General features: G+C 43.4%; 1 protein-coding gene across 18 annotated transcripts in view; it reads left to right on the top strand.

Annotated features, from left to right (window-relative positions):
• The window catches only part of LOC121591162 (ataxin-2 homolog), a 61,171-nt gene that overhangs the window by 23,360 nt on the left and 12,766 nt on the right, over positions 1-25,045 (top strand). For 7 of the 18 annotated variants that reach the window (XM_041911591.1, XM_041911608.1, XM_041911607.1 and 4 more), the window contains exons 2-3: positions 3,510-3,703; positions 20,526-21,755. In XM_041911591.1, the coding sequence (XP_041767525.1) occupies positions 21,580-21,755 (176 nt within the window). In that variant the 5' untranslated portion in view covers positions 3,510-3,703; positions 20,526-21,579. Of the gene's footprint in view, positions 1-3,509; positions 3,704-11,645; positions 12,342-20,296; positions 20,413-20,525; positions 21,756-25,045 lie in introns of those variants that run through there. The other 11 variants (XM_041911597.1, XM_041911593.1, XM_041911604.1 and 8 more) reach the window with 11 other exon arrangements.

Raw genomic sequence — 25,045 nt, 5'->3', positions numbered from 1 at the left:
TTCTTCGTCCTATGTGTGGGGTGGGGAAGATCCCATTTCGGATTCGATTTCCCACAAGCCACAAGTTATTATATCCTGTGCTCCCATCGACGCTTAACATAATTTTCCTTTACTCTCTCACACACTCTCACATACGAATAGCGCTATGTACGGGAGGTGTTAAACCCCAGGCATTGCTTCTCCTTTTTTTTGGCTTTCGCCTAACTCCTCCCCTGTAAGGTCGGGTTTGGCTCTTTGCGGCAACTGTCTGCGCGTACTTCAGGATATTGCTACTACATTTGTTGTATCTGCAACCGACAGACGCCTGTCGGAGTTGATACGAAATTTAACGTGTTTTTTTCTGTGATCTTTTGACTAGCTAAGCACAAACAGGTTTGTTGAGAATTTTCGTGTATGTAGGCCTGCTTTAGGCTTAGCAGAAGGTATAATACTGAAATTGAGTTTTTCTTCTGCTCGTTATTGAGAGAGCATTGCGAGAACGAGTGCTTTATTCACATTTTTTATCTCGACTTGAATCACAGAGATTCGTTTGATGATTTCTTGTAAGGAGAGAAGAAGTCAATTTTACTTTAAAAATTGAATGTTATTCAGTTTACACTCAACTCCAACCATCTCTCTATTGAAGATTACTATGCGGAAGTCTGACACAGGAAGTCCAATATGAAAAGCCCAAGGAAACACTGATTCATCGTCACACCGACTTCAGTGAATCATCTCGCCGTTACGAATCATTTGTAGTCTAATTCAATGAAGCGACCAGCATCATTAGCCTCCCGATCATCACGCACTCAGAGGGATAGGGAACCGGATCCATTAGAGCAGAACCATCCCTCCTGTAAAGTAATTGCACGCGATTCAGCCGTACTCCAATAAACGCCTAACTGCATCATGAACCCATGTTTGACCATGTTGTTGTTGCTGACGCTGCTGGTTGCTGCTATTGCCGATGTGCTGGTGGATGTTGCTGATTCCATCATGCGATCGCTTCCGCTGGCGCAATAGTTGCTCGGGCTTTCTGTTGCGCCCTGCTGGTCTCTGCAGGAGAGAAGTTTAATTAATCAGCTTCGCTACTGGTGAAGAAACGGAAGCCATCCAGTCATGTTGCATCGCCTGACGCCGATCACAGACGCCGAAGGGTTTATTGGGTCGAATAATTAAATTCACCATTTTCATGCCTTCATCGTGGTGCCCTTCTGCGGGTGTGTTGTTGTTTACGAAATATGATTAGGCGTTTATTGATGGCGCTTTAGTTGCTGGTGAAAAGAGAACTTCATTTTGCTTCTCTTAAGGAGCATCATACTTTAAATCACGAAAAAGGCCGTTCCATTTTAATCCAAACAGTTTGAGCGTCGTTTTCTTTCCCTGTTTTTTTAGCGAGAAAACGAACAAGGCCCCTCTCTATTTATACGACAATCGCTACGTTCATCCGAATGAAGGTACAATTTCTGCTTAGCATAATTCGCTTCGCTTAATGCAGCATGATAGGGAAAAAGTTGGAGCTAGATATTGAACCATTCCTTCAAAACGGTAGCGGAAGAGAAAATATGCAGAAAAATAAAGATAAAAGCGCGGTTGGTTGGTGGGATGAGATGGAATGTACTTCGTATCGGTTGAAGTTTTGGTTGGAGGAGAAATATGCAAATACACCTTTGCACGTCGTATGCCAAAGTGTCGAACCCACTGCAGCCCACTTTCGACAGTGCCGTGATGCTAGTTTCAAAATAATGGTAGTGAAAAAGACAGTTTCCGTTTTTCTATGATGTGCGAAATTTACATATTTTAGCATAGCGAGCCAATTGTTTGGTGAGTTTTTGGAAGAAACATCGAGGCATCAAAGTGCGTTTCGGTGTCGTACTGGAATGTATACAACCTTTTCCCGTTTAGAAGTTCACTTGCGCTAGGCATGTCCAGGAAGGAAGCGCGCTGTGTGAACAATAATTAAGAAAATGTTACTGCAAAGTGAAATGATATCATTGAAGAAGTTGAAATGAAAAACCTTCCAAACATAAAAATCAACAATAAGGAAAGCTTCCTTATTTCCTGCTCCTCGCAGTCAACGCAAACACGGGCTTCAGTTATGAAGAGACTGAACATTGAAAAAACGAACAAGTACCACGAGGCACACGAACAAAATGGAAGAAAAAGCTTTCATAATTGAATTTAAAATATCAGCAGCGCCTCTTCACATCCTTCTGAGTGCTCTTACTTCTGGGTTTGGATGGAAAGTAAAAGTGCGCCTTTGCTGGTTTACGGTTCACAATGTCTACGGCATTTCACGCGTGGGACGACGAACAGGGCGCAGTACCGAGAAGGTCGACATCTCCTCCTGCCAGGGCGGCCAAAGAAACCGCGTATGATCGAATGTAAACCAACAAGTTGGTGAGCGTTCTTCATCCTTCTTTCCAGTGTTGGCCCCGAAAAAAGAAGAAGGAAAAAAAACATCCACGTTATCTGGCCTCCGGTGGCACTTGTTTAGATGATGGGCGTCCAAGAGAAGGCTTCGTTGTGAAATTGCGTTCTTGCGGGAAGAAGTAGACACACACCCGGCCCCAGGCTCCGAACAGAAGCAGCGGCTATGTGTGTGCGTGGTTGCGCGCGGAGATAAGAAGCAATGCGGGATCGCTCGGGTGAGAGTAAAAGATTTTCAATTAAATTTCCTCCACCGGAAGGAAGCAGTAATAGGGGCAAATTTGGTGCTTAGTTGGGGATGGTTGGGCTGGGACCGGTACCTACAAGGCTGCTCACATTTTCATTGGTTGTTATTTCTTGGGCTGAGCATTCCTAATTGCAAGTTCTGCAAGTGTAGTGGAAGTGAACAGCTTCACCTGTGCTGTCGCAGACACACCTTGCACCGGATGTAAAAGTTGGATATGTGATGTACTCCTGGTGGAATGTAATGTATTATGGGGCGCGAGTCATCATGCTTACGATGCTGCTTAGGTTGGCTGCTAGGCAGTGCTATCAATATTAAGCTTTAATCGTGCTAATGGATGTACGCCTAGGGGATGGTTGGAGATATTACAGCGGCACAATTTTCATAAGAGTCCATTAGCGTCGAAACCATGTGTGCGTAATGGGCTTTCTGTGTGTGTGCGTGTGCGAATGTAAATTCGCTCGAGAAATGCCGGAGAAACCACCTCAGTTGATGTATGAGGATGGCTTCCATGGGTCAGATGCTTTTAATTAGAAACATTGCTCAAAACGATGTTCTGTTGTGGAGTTTGAAGAAGTGGTCGGATACGAAGGGGTAAGCAATTCATTTCAATCATATCAGGAAGATTGATTGCCGCACAGGAAAGGGTACGCGATGCAATGGAGGACTCTTTTGCATATGTAAATCCATTAGTATTAAAAAATAAAATTGAAGGATCCCTCATGCTATACTTTAAGTTATTCCTTAAGCTTATTCTTGGCACTACACATGTCTATATAAATCTACCAAACCTACCTATAGTCTACAAAACAGCGCACTAACATAGATCGATGTACGTTTGCTTTTTCTCTTCCAGAAATTTCCGTTCCATCATTGCGAGCCGTTCGGTAGCACCTTGACAAGCCGGAATCTTCGCGTCCTTACCCAAAACTAGGTCGCAAAGCAGCACAGCACGGACGGGGATGGGAGCGCGTCGTTAGTTGCAGAGCGAAACTCTTGCACAGCCAAACATCTGTAGCCCAGCCTCAGGAGTGGTGCGCCAAGTTTAGAGTATGTTTTAAAAATTTATACTCGCCAGTACTACGGTGTGTGTGTGTGTATGTCTTCGTTTGTGTGTCAGCTTTTAGTCGGAAGTTTTTATTTTGTCTATTTGCCGACCTTCTCCCCTTCTCTGCCGAAATCGATCGCAGAGCTCTGGTGTCGTCGTGTGGTTGTTTGCGGCCCTTTTTTTGCTACTTCCTCCTCGAATGCCCTCAATAACCATGATGTAATTTCCTAACGAGCCTAAATTACGCCAGTAATCCTTTTGCGAGTCAAACATCTAGACCTTGACAGGCCGTTCAAACGTGTGCTTTTTTCGAACGCTATTAAATGTCAAAGTCGTTGGTCCCCCGGTCATCGGAAGCGACGCGGTAAAAGGCCCCGGGCGGTGGGACGAATATCATCCAGGTTTCACCTATCGTTGAAAGCTCATGTTTAATAATGAAAATGCAATTTAAATTTCACATTAGCATGTTTTGTGTGGCGGTGTTGGCGGTGATCATGCTACATATGTACACGTGTACCTATGCTGTGGCTTTAGGCAAAGGATTACTCGCATTATGATGTGTGCAAAACCAAAAACCAAAAAAAAAAAGAAGAGATTGAAACTGTAGCCGAAAAGGGCAAACAACCACACACACACACACACAGTTAGTAGCTGCTCTGTTTACCACTTTTTACTGTTTAGAATGTGAATTTTGCTAATCCTTCGGGTTTGGGAAGCTCGGAGCTCCTGTTGTTTGTGCCGCAACTGAAATTAAACCTTGCGGTGCCGCCTTAACAACACGCTTCCTGCGCCCCGCAGGAAAGGTTTCCGCTGTTCATTTTTCTTAGCTACTCAGAGCTCAGACCGGTAAGCGTCGCACGGTTGCCTGGGCGTAGATTGTTTTCAGTAAAATTCATTACACGATGAATCTCCATGCTGGTATATGAACGAGAATTCATGGCACTAGCGCTGCGTATGAGGCGGAGGCAGCACTGACGAGAAATAACGAGCACTGCCGACTTGAGCCTGTTGTACTGGAACACCCGTAGAAATGCCGGCGGGTAAAGGTTAAATAATTCATTGGCAGTTAAATTAAGTACCATCACATACCAGCCAGCCTTTCCCTGGCTGTGTTCTATCAGCAGATGGTATTTTTTCGCTCTTTTGAGACGCGTAGTGTGCAGCGGGACCCACGATATGATGCCATAGAACGAAGATGCTAGTGACAAATGCTTTTATTTTGCAATATTAGTAGCTGCTCTGTAGAATGAGAGCATGATGCTGAGTCGAAAGAATAGTTTTACTCAAAAAATACTATATTGTATAGTTTACAACATCTACGCTAGAAGTTCGCTTTTACATTGAAGATTCATTTTCAGCCCGAGTGTGTTTTTGGTGACTAATAGACCATTCGAAAGAATATATCAATATAGATTTTTGATATAACATACGGGTTGTAAATAAGTATGACTAGCATGCCTTTCAGTGAACTCAAGAGTGATAAAACGTACCATTCCTTTCCGTATCGCTTATAATGTATGCTAAAAAAGTTTACCGTAAGAAAAAGGGTCATCTGCTTTTAAGTAAACTAACGTTTAAAATAGATTAAATGCCTCAACAAACCACTGATACGATATCAGTAAGCAAACTCGGCAAAGGCAAACTTTCGCTGGTCCGAACCAACAGAACGCGCTACAAACTTTGATTGCGATCTACCCAAAAAGCCTTTTTTCCCAGTCACCACGCGGCTCCAGGCGACGGCGGCAGGCTTCCGATTCAACGGTGACCCACCCGGCCGTTTGGAAAGTTAAACAAAATGATTATCTTGTGCGCTGCAAAGCACAAACAAACTTCAATGTTCGGCGATTCCGGGCGTCGTGGTCTCTGTATGCTTTGGCGGAGTGGTGTGGCGGCCGAGTACGAGAGGGGGAGCCTCCCGATGGCATTATCAAACGGCGGCAGCACAGCGTACAACCGCAGCACAGGGCCTTTATCGAAGATTTACTTAGGACTTATGGGTTGCCGGCGGTAGTTGTGGCCATGGCTTGGAAAGCAGGAACCACCCGGTTAGGGCGCATCTTTGGGTGTTATTTTACGACACAGTCCTTCGACGCGTTCACATCCGGGAAGTGTGTGTGTGTGTGTCTGTGTGTGCGCTGCTATCAAAACTATCTTTGTGCTTCGTGCTTCGACGGTTCGCTGTGTAACGCTGTGTTGCAAGACCGCGATAAGACGCTCGGTCATATCGGGTCATATAACTAGTTCGTTCGCTTCGACTGTAGTTACACCCTCCCCGTCGATCAGTTCGTTATGGACGATTGTCGCATTAGGGTGTTGTTTTTTGATGTATTTCGAGGCCCCGTAAGCCTTGGTGATGAACTGGCAGGATGCGCTAGACACTTTGCCAGAAATCATCGTCAAAGGGCTTGATTTTTGGGGTGTTCAAGATTCATTCCTATTTGATTAGTTCGTAAGATGATATGTGGGTGAATGTGTGTGCGTATGGATGGAGTACAATCTCGGTGCGACTTATGACCTCTTTCTGCACGTGGCATCTGCTGGCATCGTGCTGTGTATGCGGACGTGCCTGGAATTACTGATAAGGGTAGGTTTGCTGCAAGCCCGTAAGGGTACGATACCAGGAATTGGTCGCTCTGCTCTGTGCCACAAACACAGGCACACGCCCACTGGTAAATTGTATGCATAAGGCATCGTGCCATGCACATACATACTGTCAGAGCGGCTTCACTTAATTTCCCATAAATGTCACGAGTGATGAAATTAAAGTAGAAACGAATGACAAATGATTCAATGAACTCTGCCGTCAGTGACAGTCGGTTACGCGATGGTCTTAGTTACTTTTTTGAGCAACATAGGACAATTGTGCATTTTTTATGCATTGGTTTCATTTCCAGAGCTTTATAATGGGTCCTAAGTAACCTTTTTGATGGTATCACAATGTTGTTCCTTTGAAACCCAGATAGGCGTTCGATACGCAAACAAGGATAATAAATGTGAGTGGTAAAAATGGGGCGCAGGTTCAATGCAGATGTGTGTGTGCCCACAAAGTAACGTCATAATTCATGATTATGTTACACTGTGCGTTGTGTTTTTGTTTCACACTTCTCTCGTGTGCGCAGGCAGTGTTTATTATTGAAATTGTGGTACGCTGGTTAGCGTAACACAAAACATAACAGAGCAGCAGCATGATGGAACATGAAAATCAACAACCATGACCCGAGCGGTCGTCGACTGTTTGTGTGTGTGTGCGTGTGTCCATAAACCGAACATAGACCACTGCTGCATTTTTTTTTACAGCCCACCAAATCCCGTCTGGTTCCAGCGCCATCGAATGCGCGTCGTCATCCGGATCGTTGACGCAAATGATTATCGAGCACTTGAGCCGAGGGCCTCGTGTTGGAGGGTTATTGTTGGGTTTGTTGTTTTAGCCGCTAGAAAGAGTGCATCATCGCGTTCGTTGTACTGTTATGTGCTTCATGTGAAGCTCTTGTTTGTGATGCACAAGGGGTAAAGTTGGTACATTTTCCCGGCACAGCACTATGTTTTGCTATAACTGCCTATGAAGTCATGGTGGCAAATGTTTCGATCCCGAACTCGAGTGATGTTCATCGTGAAGTTATGAAATTGTTTCATTGTTCGAGATCCTTATGATTTTGGTTTTTAAAGGGATAAAGGACCATCTTTACTCTTTAGTGTAGGTAGATGCTTACCTCATCGATATTTACATGCCTCTATCAAGGTGAGGGTTTCGTTGAAAAGGCGTGTAAAGCCCGGGAAATTACTTGAATGACGAGCAGGTTTTGGTGTTTCTCGTTTTGTGTTCCATTTTCTCCATTTTATGCGATGCTATTATTGGAATATATTTGCTACAATGTTTGCGTGCTTTTTGCTGATTTATTTTCCCTTTCACTTCCATTTGACGAAGGACTAACGGGGATGATGGATTGATTTCCGCTAAATGTGTCGGCCCTTCCGTTTCTGTCTGTTTCTTCCGGCTTTTTCAAAAAAAAAACGTCAAAAACGTGTGGGATTTATGTATTGTAACAGTTGATTTGAATTTTTTATCGTTCACATTTCACATTTATCCTTTGTTGATATATTAGACTGTCTTATCTAGCATTTATATTCGTGTTGAGTGGTTTACTAGCGATAAGTTTTCGCTCGCTTTATTACTTTCTTTCTTTCTCTTACTAACTATGGTCGTGAAGATGAATAATTGTGAACATTTTTTACCATGATTTCGTGCAAAAAAAGCTGGGAACTAAAGCTTATGACAAAACGCGTTCACAAACACATGCACTCACCTCCTTCATTCGCACACAATTTTTGCCGGTAGAACAACACACTGCTGAACCCATCAACGACTCTCGCGGGTGACACAAAGGCTGAAGCGCTATTTCCGTTCGGTTTCAAAATGACTCACATATATCACCGGCATTGATAAAAGCTGTTGGCAATGTGTATTGGGCGCTGTTAATGCTAAATAACAATCGATGGAATAATGTATAATAAGCGTATAAGATTTGTTTTTTTTTTTCATCAGTTTATGAAAGAGCTGGGCTCAAGATGTTTCAAGGTACGAATTAGTTTTAGGTTTACGTGTGTGTAATTATTTGTCGGTTTAGCAGCGTATCTTTCTACTGTTGTCGTTGTTTTATTTTAGTTTCTGGTAAAAATCATTATGCGAATGTGATATGCACACACGCTGGCAAAGCTATTTATTTAAAGATATTAACCTACTACCTAGATGATTAGAGCGCAAATATGATACTCACACACACACGTTCATTGCGTGCCTAGTGGCTGTGCCTTACTTTATAATATTGTTATATGTTTTGTGCAACATTGTTGACGGTTCATCGGGTTTTTTATTTCGGTTGTTTGTTTAAGTATTTATTTCCTCCCCCTCCATCTCGCAAGCGTAAGTGGTGATGAGTGGCTGTAATTATAAATTATCGTTATTAAAATAATACTAGCCGTAAGGATACACGATTGTTAGGATTGCGAACATAACTACTATGTAATTTATTTCGTACTGTTATATATTTATATATGCATGACACTCTCTCTCTCTTTCTCTCGCTCTTTCTATACACAGTTGGATCGTTTCATATAATTTTATCGCATTTTTTATTTATTACAAAAAAAAGAAGAAGCTATACTGTATCAGTAAAACACAAAGAGACGCTTTTTGTTTATCTCAAACCATTCTTCTTTGCATAACTCATCACTAATTCGTTATTTCACCATAAGTAATGATTGTGGCTTTCGGCGAGCACCCGTCGCGACCTTTGTGTGTGTCTGTGTGTGTGTGTGTGGTTCGCAGATTCATTTTCGGTTATTGTGAATAGTTTTACATTGCTTTAGGTAGCTTTTGGCTCTATTTACTGACATGCACATGCGGTTCGACAAAAGCCCTTATTCAAAGTGCGTTTAATACCATGTTCCAGTAGCAACAGTTTCTGTACCGTATAAACGTACTTTGTATATGATTGTTTAGTATAAATCACACCTTTTATTTACTGTTATTAACACACTCTCTCATGGCTGCAATGCTGCAGGAGGACTATGAGCAAGTAAAATCCTTTTAAAAAATCGCACAGCAAAAACGGTCATGAAAATATTTGCTTTAATTTTTAATTGTACATCAAGTTTCATTCCAGTAACACACTACCCTTTAGTATTGTTGTGCAAGTTGAATGGGATGCGTTGCCAAAAGCATAACCGATCATTAGATTACACACGCTCTCTGGAGCTGGCGTTAATAATAATGTATACATACACACACACACATACACACACATCCTCACCTCACGAAAACAATTATTAATTATTAAACCCACTCAAAAACACAACACACCCACAGCCCGGATAATGATAAACTATGTATGTACCTTGTTGGAATGTATGTACAAGCCATTTACTAAAAAGGAATAAAATATATATATTTTATAGTACAATAAAATAGCAAACTATAGACACCTTGTTCGTTTCGAATCGTTTGTTAACTTAAATGTAATTGTTTTTTTGTTTTGTTATTTTGTTTCTACCTAATCTTCCTCCACCCTATGCGCTGTGCTCTCTTTTCCTTTACTCCTTTTTTCCACTGCAACCACCGATGTCGTTTTTCGTCTACTAATAGAGTGCTTCCTGTTCCCCCGTCTACACCCCGGGCAAGAATAGCGTACCGAACTAATCCAACCTCTCACGGCTGTTAGTTTTGCTGTTTTCCATTTGAATTTCACGTTCGCTACAGTATAAAAGGGTATAAGGTTTTTACAGAGCCCATCTTACTTTGTGTCGTACTTCACGTGTTTCATGTTTCTATATTTCTCAACGTTGCAACCGATCAATGCTTAGTCATGTTTATATTTTATGCGTATTGATATTACTGCTTCTACTTTTACACTAGTACAATATTGAGTTATTTGTAATCCGTTTGATTGTGTCTATTTTTCAACTTCAACCAGTCGTTAATGATCCTTTCGGTTGCCGAACTCAAATTTTATGCAGAATCTCAAATTATTTTTTGGTGTTTCATCAATCGGTGCTGGAATTAGTAGTTAGCTTTCGCATGCATTTGTATACTTTTCATTTACAAATAAGTAATTTTTAGAACCTGCTTACAAATTAATATACCGCGCCTGGAATCAAACCAGGGGGATCGAGAGAGAGAACAAAAAAAAATGCCAACAGATGCAAACAATACAAATGATTTATGGAGAGTTTCTGTTCGTTGTTGATTAACAATCGTTAATCAAGTTCCTTACAGGATATTTATCTCACGTGCTTTTTATAGCATTGAAAAAGTATACGAACTACGCAGATAGCGTAAAAATCGCTAGCATCACTTGATGAATGAAGCTAACAACTTGTCCCAGCACTGATTTTTAACCTATTTAAGCAAAAAGTGGCTTTATGTTACCCTTTCTATGGCTCTGCGTGCTAGCGAACTGTAATTTGGTGCCAAATTGTACGATTCGCCTTGTTTTCCTAGTCCGTTAGTTTGTTGTTGGTTCCCCATTACAAGCAAATCATAGAAGCACTTAGTGTAAAACTAACCCGAAAGAAAGGTTACCTCCCACACCGGAGTCATTTCCTTTGTTTTGACAATAAAAAGAAGGGTGCGCGATCGTTAATTTATCTGTTAATATATGTGATTGTTATTATTATTGTGCACTTATTTCATCTTCAACTGCTCGTCACGGTGTGATAATTTCCCTATTTAGTGCATTAAGCGATTGCGTGCTATGAATGGTGTGTTTGCATTGCAATGTAAATCGAAATGTTCGAGCTGGCACGGTGGTGTGTTTCATCATCTTTGTACAGAGAGGGAGACATCCTGCCCAAGGAGTCTATTGGGCCGGTTCCGTAGCTACTAATAAAACCACGTGCCACGTTCGTTGCCGCTTAGTAACTTCCTCACTGAGGGAAGGGATGAGTTGTGCCTGCCCACGCCTGCCTTGTCCGTTTTGGGTTTCACTAGTTTTTAGTACCTTGTTGGGCCCGGAAGAAAAGCTCTCCATCTCCATCCCCGGTCGTGTACGTATGGTGCAAGGTGTTGAAAGGTTGAAGGTAACTATAGCTTGTAAGGTAGTATAACAAAGAGTAGATGCTTTTCTATCCCGAAACAGAACAACAATATCACATTCTTTCATATGTTTGCTTTCTCTTAGTAGCTTCCGTCGCTTCGAAAGAAATGGCCGCGAATCGGACTAACAAAGAAAAAAAAACCGATGAAATTTTAAATACACCTCCCATTATCTACACATCCCATTCTTCGATTCTAGTTTAGCCGCTAGTGTTGGTAATCCTTTGTGCTATGTGTGTGCGTGCATTTGTATGTATTTGTTTATCATTTTTGGTTCTATTTTTTGCAGGTTCTATTGTGCCGTTCGGCGCGGGTTTGTGGACACCGCTGTACACACTTGTTGTAGCTACTGCATCTTCTTCGATTATGCACCCTTTTGCTCTTATGGTTAATTATTTCATTGTACAACTAATCGACCTTCATTGTTTTGTGCCGGTAACTCATCTTTGTTTCTTTGTATGGTAGTTTTTTTTTTCGTCACAAAATAATACATAATTGACATCATTTAAGTTTACGTGCTGTATGTTATACATCCTTTTTCTATACAATGTTCCTTATTCATTTAGCTCTATTTCCTAGCCTGGTGTTTGGTGTACAAAAAAAAGCATGCACGGCGTGGTAAAGTGCTCCCCACACACTCACTCAAAGCTCTCTTAATAAAACAAACCAAATATTTTGCGTTGATTGCTTGAACAATTTTCCTTTATCAAAATTACGCTTAAATTACATGTGTAAAAATCAGGCACAAGATTTATTGGCGGTACACGACCAAACACGACCGCCGCAAGCAATGAAGTAAGGCAAACCATAAGCTATTGAGGGTGTTGTAATGTGACTCTGCTGTCGTATCGCTTAAGCACGGCGCTAAGAACGTACTTTAACTACTACCGCTATTACTACTAGAGAGCTGTGGCTACAACACCTCACTCTGCGGCAACCATCAATGCCTACTACTACCTTTACTACGCCATCCAACATCTATCCAATACTGCTTGCTGCACGCCCCGGGTGTGTGTGTGTATGTGGTTGTTACTCTTCACAGGTGAGAGGTTTGTATAGCAATAGGTAGTAATTTCTAACCATTTATTTGCTGCTAATGCTAATATTGTTACAAATGTATGTTTTTTATGTATTTATGTGTGTGTGTGTGCCTAGTAATTATTTAAATTTGAATGTTTCGCTTAACTACAAAAGCCACAAATAGTGTTGTGGTTGATGGTGGGTTACTTTGTTTGTGCTTAAGATTAGTTAAATATTAAGTATAAAATATTCTTTGTTTTTTTGAGGTAGAAAACTGTACGCACAAAAGTATGTTTTAGAGCTTCTACTAACAATTATTGCTGCAAATTCGCTCGAACATGGTGCCGTTAAAGGTCGTAGCTGTTCTACAAACAATAGAATTGGGGGAAAACCCTGCTCAGAACGGTACGGCACATTGCGTGACAGATGCAGCATTTCCCGTTTGCCAGCGAGGGTATTTGCGCTTGTTTGTTTGTGCCTCATTTGACGCTTTATGAAGCACAAACAATATTAGCAAAGAACCGGCGAGAAGAACGCTCTCCGAACGAAGAGATTGCGATGGCCGCACCACTGTTAGTATGCGCTACCACACGAGCACTTTGTTGGTAGAAGAGCGTGACACTTTCAACGGATACACATTGCCTGAGCTTCGCCTCTGAGTGGTTAGAGTAGAATGCGCGCGACTATATCCTCTCTAATCCACTTATGGCTGATTATATCGTGGCCGAGTACGCCGAGGGAGAAATTCGCTGTGAAACGGGCGAAAGCGTGTGAAAAAAAGGTAAATGCATAGAACCGAGCGGGAAACTTGAGCCCCGATGCTCCTCTACCCGTAGTGTGTGACATTACGATTCGCGTATTGTGTGCCAGTATTTTTTTCCTGTTCTGTGTGAACCCATGGATAGTACGTGGGTGTCTCTTTGTTCATACTTTTTGACACTTTCAAGCGAAACTGAAGGACGGCCCACAGCAATGTTGACCTATTCGTCGCTCGTACATGCACGCGTATGATCGGCCTCGTATGGCACCGTGTATTGGGCAATGGGTAATCCCAGTTTCGCTACGTGCTTTTGATGACTTTTCGATGGATGGATTGATCCTGGTGCGTCCACTGTGACACGGTGGCGACAACAAACTGGCTAGATTATTTGTTTTTCTTTGGTGAATTTCCATAAAACCGTGTGAAACATAATTGATTGATTGGCGTGTACCACGCTGATGGAATGTGTTGGGTGCCAATGAAAATATCATCGCTTAATCGATGTATGATTGAGCCGAAACAGTGCAAAGGATTAAGCGAGCGTGTTTGTGTGTGTTTCTCCTTTTTTCCAGCATTCAACCATTTTGATCGATCGTTTGGTTCGATTCTACCAATAAGTGAGGAGAACATGCTGACATGACGAATGAAATTTACATTACTGTTGTGCAACTTTCTATCCACACCGGTTATGGATGAGCCTGTTGACATTTTGTAATTGTCATTCCTATAGTGATCATAACACCTGGTGCCCTCTTAAGGGAAGTTAATGAACCGCCGCAGCACTGTTTGTCGTTTCTTTTGCAGTATTTAGGACTTCTGCCATACGGAATTCGGACCAAAATCAAATCGAAATTCGTTATGTGTTTCACAGTTCTGGAATCGTATGTCCCTTAGCTTTTTTTTGGTACGTTTTAATTTGAGTATGAAATCAAACCCACTCATACAAAACCAACCTCATCATCTCCAATGATTTTGATGGTAAAACCCTGGTTGTTTGCTGAGTCGTGTCTACAGGCAAAACCTATTTTCTGGAAACGGTTTCCCTTTCCTTTCACTTTACCCTATGCTTTACTTTCCTTTCCACACTCACACACACCGTGATGGTGAAAATAGTATGTTTTTGTTTGCAGAATCTCCTTCCTAGACCCTTCAGGTTGCGGTTGAGGTTTCGTCCCACCAGATAGTGTCATTTCGTGCGGATTGCTTTTGTGTTTGCGGTATGCGGTGGTTTTTGTGCTCACGCGCGCGCGCGCCTTCTTCTGCCTGGCAGGTTTGCAAAAAGGGTTTTCTTGTAGCTTTTTATCGGACTTCTGGCCCATCTATAAACTGCTCCAACTGCCAACACACCATGGGACTAGACAGCGGGGTCTTGCAAATAGGGTCGAAATTACGCTCGGCAGCTTATCGTTCAGTTTCCAGTTGACGGTTTCTGGGAGGCCCAGTTCGCCGCGTGTTCGTTCGTCTCAAAATTTATGTCCTGCTAGCGGCTTAGCTTTTTTTGTCTTTGAAGAAATTTGAAACGATTAACATTTGTGTGTTGAAGGATGGCAAATAATCGGACTGATGATGAAGCACAGAAAAAAAAAATCGGGAAATAAAGGCGTCTAACCAAAACTTTCATCTATACCGCCACAGTAGGCAAGATTTTTCAAGTCTGTGTCTATGCAGAACAAGTTAGGATGTTATTTTTTGTGTTGTTGAATTTAATTCAAAAGTGCACCTTTTAGGGTTGCGATCCCGAACGAACCACAAATCGATGCAGGGGCGTTTATTCCATTTTCTGGGAAATGTTTTATGATAAAAATAAAACATAAACGCGAATGAGCCGACAGCCAAACCTCTGGAGCGCTTTGTTGCTTAAACAATCTTTCTAAACATATCCACCGGGGTCCTGCACGGATGGACGAAGCATCATCATCATCATCATCATCCTCAACACGGGGCCATGGCTGCAGGGTAATAATGGAAAGATGAAAAGCAAACATGCCTGCCAGCTTTGTTGGAGGAGATTAGAATTTGGGGAAATAATTTTTGCATCATCCCCACATCCTCTTTATTGCGGTCGTTTCGGCTCGTCGGATTCTTCATTATGAACAGTGTTGTTTTTTCTCCGCCAGTTCCACCACTAACGACGCGCCACAACAATGCTGTGAACATAAAACTCCTTGGACAGCAGTGCAAACAGCAGGAAAGGAATCCGCGATGCGTTGCGTTTCGTGTTAAGCGGATGATGTCGACTTTTTCTGCTCAGTGATCTTCCATGACGGTTGAAGCTGCTGTTTTGTTTCCCAACAGGGGGCGCACTTGTCGCAGTTTCCTACCCATTCAGGCAATGTAGAGAGTAATCGTTAATGAAATTACGAAATGCCGGCTCCCCCCCCCCCAAAACATGGCCACTCTCTATTCAATCTACTGAAATTTGGGTTCGTGTACACATGTCCTGCCGAGCACAGCAGCTTCCGGCCGGAGCGATAGATGGCATGCCTGTGTTGACGAATCACTCTTCTGGATCCCGTCTTGCTTAGTGGTTCGTGGGCGTGACACTCCCGCCGAGATCACCTTTTTGCTGCGTTCCCCTGTGTATGTTGATCTGTGTTTTGTTTCATTTCGTGTGACATCTTGTGTGGGATGGCGATGATGTGGTCTCCCGTTGTTGACTGGTGACGCTAGCGTTCCTTGATGATTATTTACGGGCCACGGTGCTGTGTACGTTCCTGTTGGAAGATTTATACGAACCAAATCCTCACTCAAGGTCACTCGGATGTGGCTCCGATGAAACACTCGCCTCGGTTTGGAGGCGGAAAAGAGAAGCTCTCCAACCGGGATAGATTTCACTTCGATAAGCACTTAAAGGATTCGCTGCGTGTGGCGTCCGTCATTGCCTTAAGGCTATCGATAAATCATCCCGTGGTATCCGTGGGCCGCGCGCCGCAGCCAACCCCAGATGCTCGGCACCGGAAATGAGCGGTAGGCTTGTGATTCGATTAATTTTGAATGGATTTAATGAGTATCATTCTCCCGGAACGCGATTTCATTAGGAATTAATGTGTTTTCCATTACCGATTGCATAAAAGACCAAAAGAGCTCGGCATGAAGCGCCCGCTGGGTGGTGTGTGTGTGTGTGTGCGTGGGGCTTGTGACGTGCGGTGGAAGGAAGGGTGTGCTCTATTTAGTTGGGATGGTAATATGAACCCTATACACACTGCGGAAAATGAGCCCGTAAATGTTCGCGCTCTCCCCTCCGTCCCCTTCGTACGTGTGCCTGATGCTGATTGGGACTTTCTGTGGCAACAAGCGCACAGTGAGAGGCACAACTTCACCTACGCTGCCACTTCAGAAGTTGAAAAGCTCAAATTTCCAACACACCAGCCACACTGAGCACGGAATCGATAAAACTTAATGTTGGCGCTCGGTTGGCTCACCGGCTCACCCGCCTAGCTAACGAACATTAATTAATCAAGTGCCATTTTCTTGTGCCTATTCTCGCGCCGGCACGCCTCCCACCAGGATGCGAGTGGGCGGAAAATAGAAATAATGTCCATGATATTGCTTTTATGCACGAAACGTGTGCTCGCATCATAACGGGTGCCGCCGGCCGTGTCTTGGTGTGTCCTTCTTTTTTTTTGTTCTTTTGGAGCATAAAGTTCTCCCTTTCCCCCGGAGGACGCCAGTTGGTGGCCATCGTTTTCCCTTGATGAACCCCTCGTGAATGCATCTGAATTCATTAGTAACTGGGAGAATTAATTGCCATCGAAAATTGAGCCACATTAATCGACTGGAGCGAAGGAGGAAGGGAAGTGGCAACCACGAACGGTTCGGTTTCGATTTGCTTTACGGTTATTAGTGACGCACGGAGTGCATATCAATTGAGCTGATCTGATTTGTTGGCTGACCAGTGAGGTGTTGGAGTCATGGAGTACAAAATTGGGGATTGGGGTTTTATTTTGCATCCATTGTTGAGCTAGGCTGATCGAATTGGAAGGATACTATTGTTGCATACTATTTAAATAAATAGTGACGGTAACTTCCTCGATAAGCGCCATCTACTGGCTACACAGAGAAAGATATTAAAAAGGCATTACGACTAGGAGCGTTACTTTTGCCGGTAATCTTCTCATCAGTTTCGTTATCCTTTCTTTTGAAACCGAACCTAGAGAGCTTGTTGCATTGTCCAAAGAAACCATATCCTGTCAAAGCTAAGAAACGCAGAGAACCATCGCACTCACCAAAGTGGGCAAAGCAGAGTGCCCAGGACAGGACCGTCCCGGGCCGCATCGATTATATCGTTAATACCATATCAAAGAAAAGATAAGTGAACGAATACCTTGCACGCCTGCTGGCGCCTGACCACCTACACCGACGCTTCTCACTCTCAAACTACCGATTTAATCCTCCATTTCAAGAACTGTTGCCTACGGAAAGCGCACCGAAGCGTGTGGTGGGTTTTACGGTATGGGGTAATCTTCAAAGCCCTGCCCGGCCTGCATAAATAGTAGTCAAATTATCTAGCACGGTAGAATCTGCTCGTCGAAAGGCTTGCCAGGCCAAGATCTATCCGCTCCAAGGGTAAAAGCATTTGCCCCATCATCCTCCCCACCCTTTGCCCCGGCCCCGTTGCGCGTAAAAGCAGCGAAGGTGTTAGTGTTCTATCATCCAATCTAACTTGCAAAGCTCATCCCCTCATCCTTGTGGCTGTGTGGCTTCGGGCACACTCGGGTGGCAACGTGCAAGCCCCCACAGCACACAGTCTTGCTTCTTATTCTTCTTTTTGGTCTAACAAGCTGGAGCTGGCGCGCGAACCTCTCCAACCGCCGGCTCAAGTGCTAGGAAACACTCTAACGAGCTGCCATTGTTTCACGAAAAAGGGAATCCTTTTCATTATGTGTGTCCCTCCATCCCCCCCCCCCCCCCCCTGGCCAGACCCATCAACCAGGAGTACTGTTGGTGTGGTCCAATAATTGCCACGTCCCTGTTCCACGCTTCACCTATCCATCCGTCGATCGTCATCAAGCCCCGTGGTGTCTGTCGTTGTCATCGTCATCTTGTGAGCGCGTATCTTCAAGTGTGCGTTGCCGGTTGCCTTTGAACGGTAGATAGCGCAGGAGGGTGGATAAGGAACGCTTTGCCCATCATTATTATCGTCACCATCGAGTTCGTCACGGCAATTCGTTGGAAGTAGTGTATGGCATTAGTACCTAGTCACCTACACACACACACAGCACCGAGCTCTGATGGTTTAAGGGTGTGTTTCAAGCTCCTCTACCAAGGCCGTCATTATCCTTAACGTTTTAGCTACAACTTCATACCAATATACATATCTAACACACGCACACACATAGAGACACATACATGCAGGGTTTCAATCCGATTGTCACGTGTATTCGGGCAGTTGGAAATAGTAGAAGAGATGGGACATGTTTGAAAAGTACCACTGTCAAGCGTGTGTTTCTACCATCACTCGTCGATGATGATGATGATGATGTGTGTGTGTGTGTGGGTGTTTGGCAAAACGAGGGGGGGTTGATGAATATGCTTCCAGGCAAAATGTGCCCCCGCTCACCGTACCACCACCTAATCTTGCCGCCCTCTTTCTCCCCGGGCACGCATCGCCGCCCCGAGTCGCTGTTTTGTTCGCGTTTCGGGTGGATTATGTATAAATATTGATGCATACCGCGCGTTCGCTCCCTCGACACACCCTGCTGCTGCCCTGCTGTTCGTTTCCGTTCCACGCAAAAGGACAGGCGGTGACGGTGCCGTGAAGAAGCGCCCTTTTGCCGCGTCTGTGGCGCATGTGCCCACCGCTGGGGCTTTTGCCGGCTCGCAGTGCGCAGCCGTGCGTCAACAACAAACGTCGGATTGCTCCGTTGCTCTGGGCGGATTTTGGCGTCGAGTGTGTTTTTCGGAATTGGGAAACGTTCTCGCGCTTGCTATTGTTTTCGAGCTCGCACATTTGCACGGCCTCTAATGGGACACAAACGGAATTAGTTAGGCGACGGTGAATTGTGGCACCGACTGTGGGACGTCGCCTTCGGCATACCTGCGGCCGAATGCTGTGTGATGGCATTTTGACGGACAGCTGTGTCACAATTTGCAGTTCTAGTGTGATAACTGATATCAGTTTGGAGAGGAGTTTTACCAAACAAAGGCAAAGGTGAAGATGGTATTTATGATGCTTTTCGCTAAGATAAACAAAAAAAAAGTTATTATTAAAAAAATAGCGTATTGAATTATAATATTGATACTTTTTAGCATGAATTATTAACAGTATTGATTTTTTTTAATCAAACATGAAATCATATTACAAAAGTATTAAATTTCCACAAAAGCGGTACGTACTGATCATACGTCCGTCTTGTCTCCCCCTTCGTGATGTGGCCAATCGTCAATCGTAAGCAAACTATTTCGATCTGTTGTTATTTTCGCCGTTTTCTGTTGATAAACAACACTTTGCATGAACATAACAACAAAACATGAGCGAAAGGAAAGAAACACTAGTGGTAGAGTGATGAAACCGGAGAAAATTGTTACAATTTCAGCGCAGCTTACGCACGCACGTTTGTACCGTGCCCTGTTCGAAACAACGCAAAACGTACTAAAACCGTTTTTAATCGATTCCAAAAAACCGGCAACGAGAAGATAAGCCTTCCTTCCCCAACTTTGCAAAAGGATGGGCGCGCGCGTATGTGTGTGTGTGTGTTTGGTGACCATCCTCTCGCACGGGGGAGTTGCACCTCCCCTCCAAAAAGCTCTTTTCCACACCAGCCAGGAGGGTGGAACAGCCGTGGGAAAAGCGGATCAAATCGGTATTAGTTGCGTTCGTCTTTCGTTTCGTCCATTTGGGTTTCCCCCACCATCAGTTTGCCCATTTCTCTTTCGCTTCGGCCCGCTGCTGGTCCGGTCTCGCTTGCGTAATAGTGTGCGGCTGGGAAGGAGGCTCACATTTCTAGGGCGACCGTGTTTAGACGCCACACATTCCACGTGAAATCGAAAGTCGCCGAACCCCGCGAAGACTCGCGAACGACGGCGCGGTCTCTTTTTTCTCTCTTTCTCTCTCTCTCTCTCTCTTTCTCTCTCCCACACACACACATACGCTCTCTCTCTCTCTCAATGTTTGTATGTGTGTGTGCGTGCGAGGGTGTGTTTCTCTCGCACATGCACGCATGCCACCATCGAAGCAAACCGGGAGCGGCTCGAATACCAACGCTCTTTCTCTCTCTCTCTCTGTACGGTTATGTACGCCTTCGTAGTAGTAGTGGTGTTGGTGGTGGTGCTGTAGTGAAAGCCCACCCCGAGCACGACGGGGCACACACAGGCAGCGGTTACTTAGTTCACCCCATAGCGTAAGGGTTGCTCGGTGGTACAGCACCGTCTAGTTGTTTAGTTTGCGAAGATGTCGTTAAAATAACGTTGTTCTAACAATTGTTTATGTGCTTTTTTTCAACTCTTTCAACAGTTCCGGTACATGAAACGCCACCACACACCTCGTGATCTGAAGACTCTCGCTAGGTGTGCGCGAAAACCAGGGAAATAGTGGCCAAAGCGACAAAGCTCGATACACATTCACCGTTCAGTGCACGACATTGCAAAGCGTAGCGTCGATGTATGGCTGTGGTAGTTAGTAGACTCTCGACCGAGGGCCAACTAATGCGTGCGTCTGTATGCGAAGAAACCCCTTGCCACAGGGACACTTCCTTTGCGAGGCTCGTTAAGATAACGCATACGCGCGGCAGTAGTAGTAGTGGTGGTAGTAGTAGTAGTGCGAGTGATTATTGTTTACACAGCAGCGTGTTCGAGTGTACGCGTGTGTTCGCGTTTTCGTGAATGGAAGTCATCCCATCTGGGATTGTTCCGTTTGTTTCCATCGTCTAACCATTTTGTTCGTTCTATCAGCAGCAGCTCTTTTTCAGCAGCAATCAGCAGTGTGTAAAGTGTGGTACGGAAAAAGGGAAAACATTACTACCCCCATGTGTGTGTGTTTCTGTGGGTGAAGTTATAAAAAAGAGAGAAATAATACTTTGTGTGTGATTTTGTACGCGTGTGGTACAGTCCTTTTTCTGTTTGGCCAAGGTGTAGTGATCGCAAGTGACAGATCGATAGTAAATAAACACTAAGGAAACGTCGGTGAGTAGCGCCGCTGGCGCTACTACTGTAAACAAATCGGCAGCAATCGGCAACGCCATCGAAAATGGTGTAGAAGGCGCAGAGGGCGCATAAGGTAAAGCTTCCGGTGGTGTGATACGTACATTCCACGAGACGTTCTTTCGTTTTGCGAGCAATTCCCCACCCATACAACGGAATAGAAAAGCAAAAACGATACGGGAAGGGAAGTGTGTGTCCCACACTGTCGTCTCTCCAGTGCATGAAGGAAGAAAGTGAAGCAAGAAACCCTGTGCAATAATTAGCGTGTTACTAAAATAGGAGGGCAGTGAGAGAGAATTTTCCAACAACAACAAAAAAACCCTTGCTCGTGGAACAAATCGCGCCCCACCACCGGACGCTCAGCAACGATGATGAATCCGAACCATTCCGGTGCGTCACGGCGGCCGTACTCGCGCGGTGCCGTACCGCGCAACCGCTCCCGGATGCCGTTCTCGCCGCACCATTCGCACCACGCGAACCGGAACCATGGCGGGCACAACCAGTCCTGGTACAACAAGGACATGGAGAATAGCTTTAACTACGGGTAAGTTGATTCGTTCGTCCAGGTTAACCGCTTCGTTCATACATATCCCGCTTGGTTAGAGAATACTTGTCGGGGGAAAAGGGGGAATTGCTCTTTGCTCTTTGCTCCGCACAAGTTGTAGTAGTTCATTTACGTCCATTTGCGATATGCGTTATGCGTTCTCACCAAACGCTCCTCGCTGCACACCACACACCGAAGGGATCAACTGGAAAATCCTTCCCTCGGTTGTATTGTGGCCGTGCGGGGGTGTGCGTGTGTGTGAGTGCATGTTCGCATCAGCAAATGTGTAGCTAAAAAAAATTAAAGAAATGCTAGGAAAAGACAACCATTTCCACACTCACTTTACAGTTAAGGTTAAGGCTACTCGGTAGAGGGTAATAATAACATTTCCGCACCCGAACCGGAGCAATGGTATCAACTGTGAAGGACGGAGGCACCATGTGCAGTAAACGGTGTATGGCAAATCATCTCAGACCGGCACATTATGCATGGAAACGCAGCATGCAGCATCATGTATTTGGTTCATTATTTAAATAGATTCTGTGTCGTCCTGTCAATCTAATAATAGTTGTACAAATAAGGCTACATTTCATGCAAGAAAATGTCGAATTTTTTAAATCAGTCTCAATTCTAATTGCGTTGTAGTATGCTTAAAAGCTTTCACAAACAATTTACCTATTTAATGTTTTTGAATTATTTTATATCTACTTCATGTTATTCACGGGCTATGTGTGAAGGTTAAAAAAGAGTGTTTGTAGCTGTAGTTATTTTATCGTTACTAACATATTCAAAGTAAAATATTTAGTGAAAATATAAATTAAATAAACTAATATTTCCGTTGTTTCACGCCACCTCTTGAACATGAAGGCACAAATTGCATGAAATCGTACTGATGTCTGAGCAAATTTACCTCTCCGCACTGCGCCAATACCCCTGTTGTCCATTAGCTTACCCGCACCTTGACGACGTTGATACCATTCCTCACATATCGGTGGCCCGAGTGGCATTTGCAATCGATTCAAAAGCTGCATTGTGCATACATTTGACTCTATTGCACATACCGCTGCACGGAAAACAATCTAGAACAGCAACAAGAACTCACAAATCGACTCCCTGGGTGGGGTAAATGTGTTTAATCAAAATACCAACTCTTCATACCTGCAACTGTCCTGTCCTCATATGAAATTTCGAAAAAAAAACCCACCTGCAAGTTCTCTCTCTCGCTCTCTCTCTCTCGTTCCTTACTCTACTAATGCAAATACAATTTAAAAAAAAAAAACACGTTTTAAATAACGATCAGTGTTGGTACCACTATTAGCATTATTCAATAGCATTTATCATTATTGCTACCACTAGTACTACTATACTTCTTTTTTTTATCTTTGATCAACTTAATTGCGTATTTCTGTAACAATTCAATATTGTACACGCTGCTAGTTACAAAAGTGTTGGCTGTTAGGTTTTGTTTGTGAAAAGTGTTTATGTTTCGTTGAGCGGAGAAATACTTTCAACTTTTTTCGATTCTCAGAACAATAAAAATATTCTGTAAATTCTTTCAGTTGACCGTATTATTCGATGTGATAGTTACTAAATTTAAAAGCAATATTTTTGTTTTTCTCCATTTTGTATAGATTTCTTTCCTATTGCTCGATGCAATTTTGGTGTAATGTTTTGGCACCGGGCTTTATTTTAATTCAAATTTTTAATTCTTTCTTTCACAAATTTCGGAATACTTTTCCCAAAAAAACTGTTGAAGTTCAAGTTTATAGTTTGACAAGTTTTTTACAATCTAATGCTACCAAATGTACTGCAGCAAGAGCATCCCAAAGTGCAGCACGTGCCATCTTCACCGCCTAGATTTCCGTTCGTTTACTGTTCGTTAGAGAATGAGCTAATTCCTTCCATTGACAGCAGTCGAGATAATACTGTTTGCACTGATGTTTTGTATCATGCTATGCATTCTAAAACACGATCCCACTCCCTAATTTAACCATCTAGACAATGTGATGTGTTTTTGTACATGTGCCTGGGGCGAGCCTCTAGTAATATGTTGGTGGTTTGTTGCGATATCGGGGAGACACGGCGCTTCAGCTGCATAGAGATTATGATTAACCTTTCTTTTGTTATACATTTTGTAACTATGATTATGTCCGGATGCATCCAACACTTTCCCACCCCGTTTGTTCATATCAAGCTGCAGCGCACTAACACCTTCAAACTGCAGGTGGGGGGGGGGGAGAAGAGGGTAGAAGAGAACAGATTACGCTAGTTGTGTTTTGTGTTTTTTTTTCATTTGCGATCTTTAAGTTAATGTGTTGCATTGTTGCCTGTCCACACGACGGTAGCAATGCGTAAGAGTGCGTACGATGCTATTTGTATTGGTTTGAGAGTTTAAAATACTAAAGAGGGATCGGATCGGATTGGATAGCTGTTGTGGTTGAAGAGCGTGTGCCATTTGTGATATAAAACCTTTATCTGTTGCACAACTTTCCTAGAGCCAGCCTAGTTATGACATGACGTACAAAGTACTGTGTTTACTTGTTTTTGTTTGTTTGTTTTACTTTACTGGATTATACTGCTAATGGTCGGTATTTGTTGTGCTCGTTTGTTTCATTTAGTAGACCGTTTTTTCGGGTGTTGGTTTACTGTTTCATGCTCCCATTCAATGTTTTGCGACTCCTTCCATTTAGTCTTTTTGAGTTTCTAAATTTACGTGTCTTGCTTAGCATGTGTTATTGGGGATTGTAATACAGAAATTGGAAGAATTGGTTTTACAACAAACCCACCGTGGATAAAATCAATGGAGCAATGAAACGTTAAACCAAAACACTATCAATTCCACTCCAAGTTCCAGACCACAGTTTTGTTTACTTTCTTCGTTTCTTTCCTTGTCGCCCACTCCTATCTACTGCTCTTACTTTTTTTATTTTACCCACGCGTTGATTGTGCAGACAAACCCCCCCCGTGTTCATGTACTTTATATCACAAATAGCTTTTTTGATTAATAATTTACCGCAATCGCCCATGGTTTTGCCCGAGAGTTTCCGTTGTGGTTTTCGTTTTTTCTCCTCATACCCGCGTATAACAAATCTCTTCTATATACGTAGACAGCAAGTGCAGTGCATTGTGTATTGTGTTATCGTTTGTAAAAGTGCAAGACACTCTCACACATACACACATACACACACACACACACACGCGTACACGTACTACATAAGCTTACCGTAATTGTAATTGTAAATTATATCATTTTAATTAATACATAATTGTTTTTGATTTTTTCTTCCGCA

This window comes from Anopheles merus, chromosome 2R (assembly GCF_017562075.2).
Source record: "Anopheles merus strain MAF chromosome 2R, AmerM5.1, whole genome shotgun sequence".
NCBI lineage: Eukaryota > Metazoa > Arthropoda > Insecta > Diptera > Culicidae > Anopheles > Anopheles merus.
This window is presented reverse-complemented; position numbering and strand designations above follow the sequence as displayed.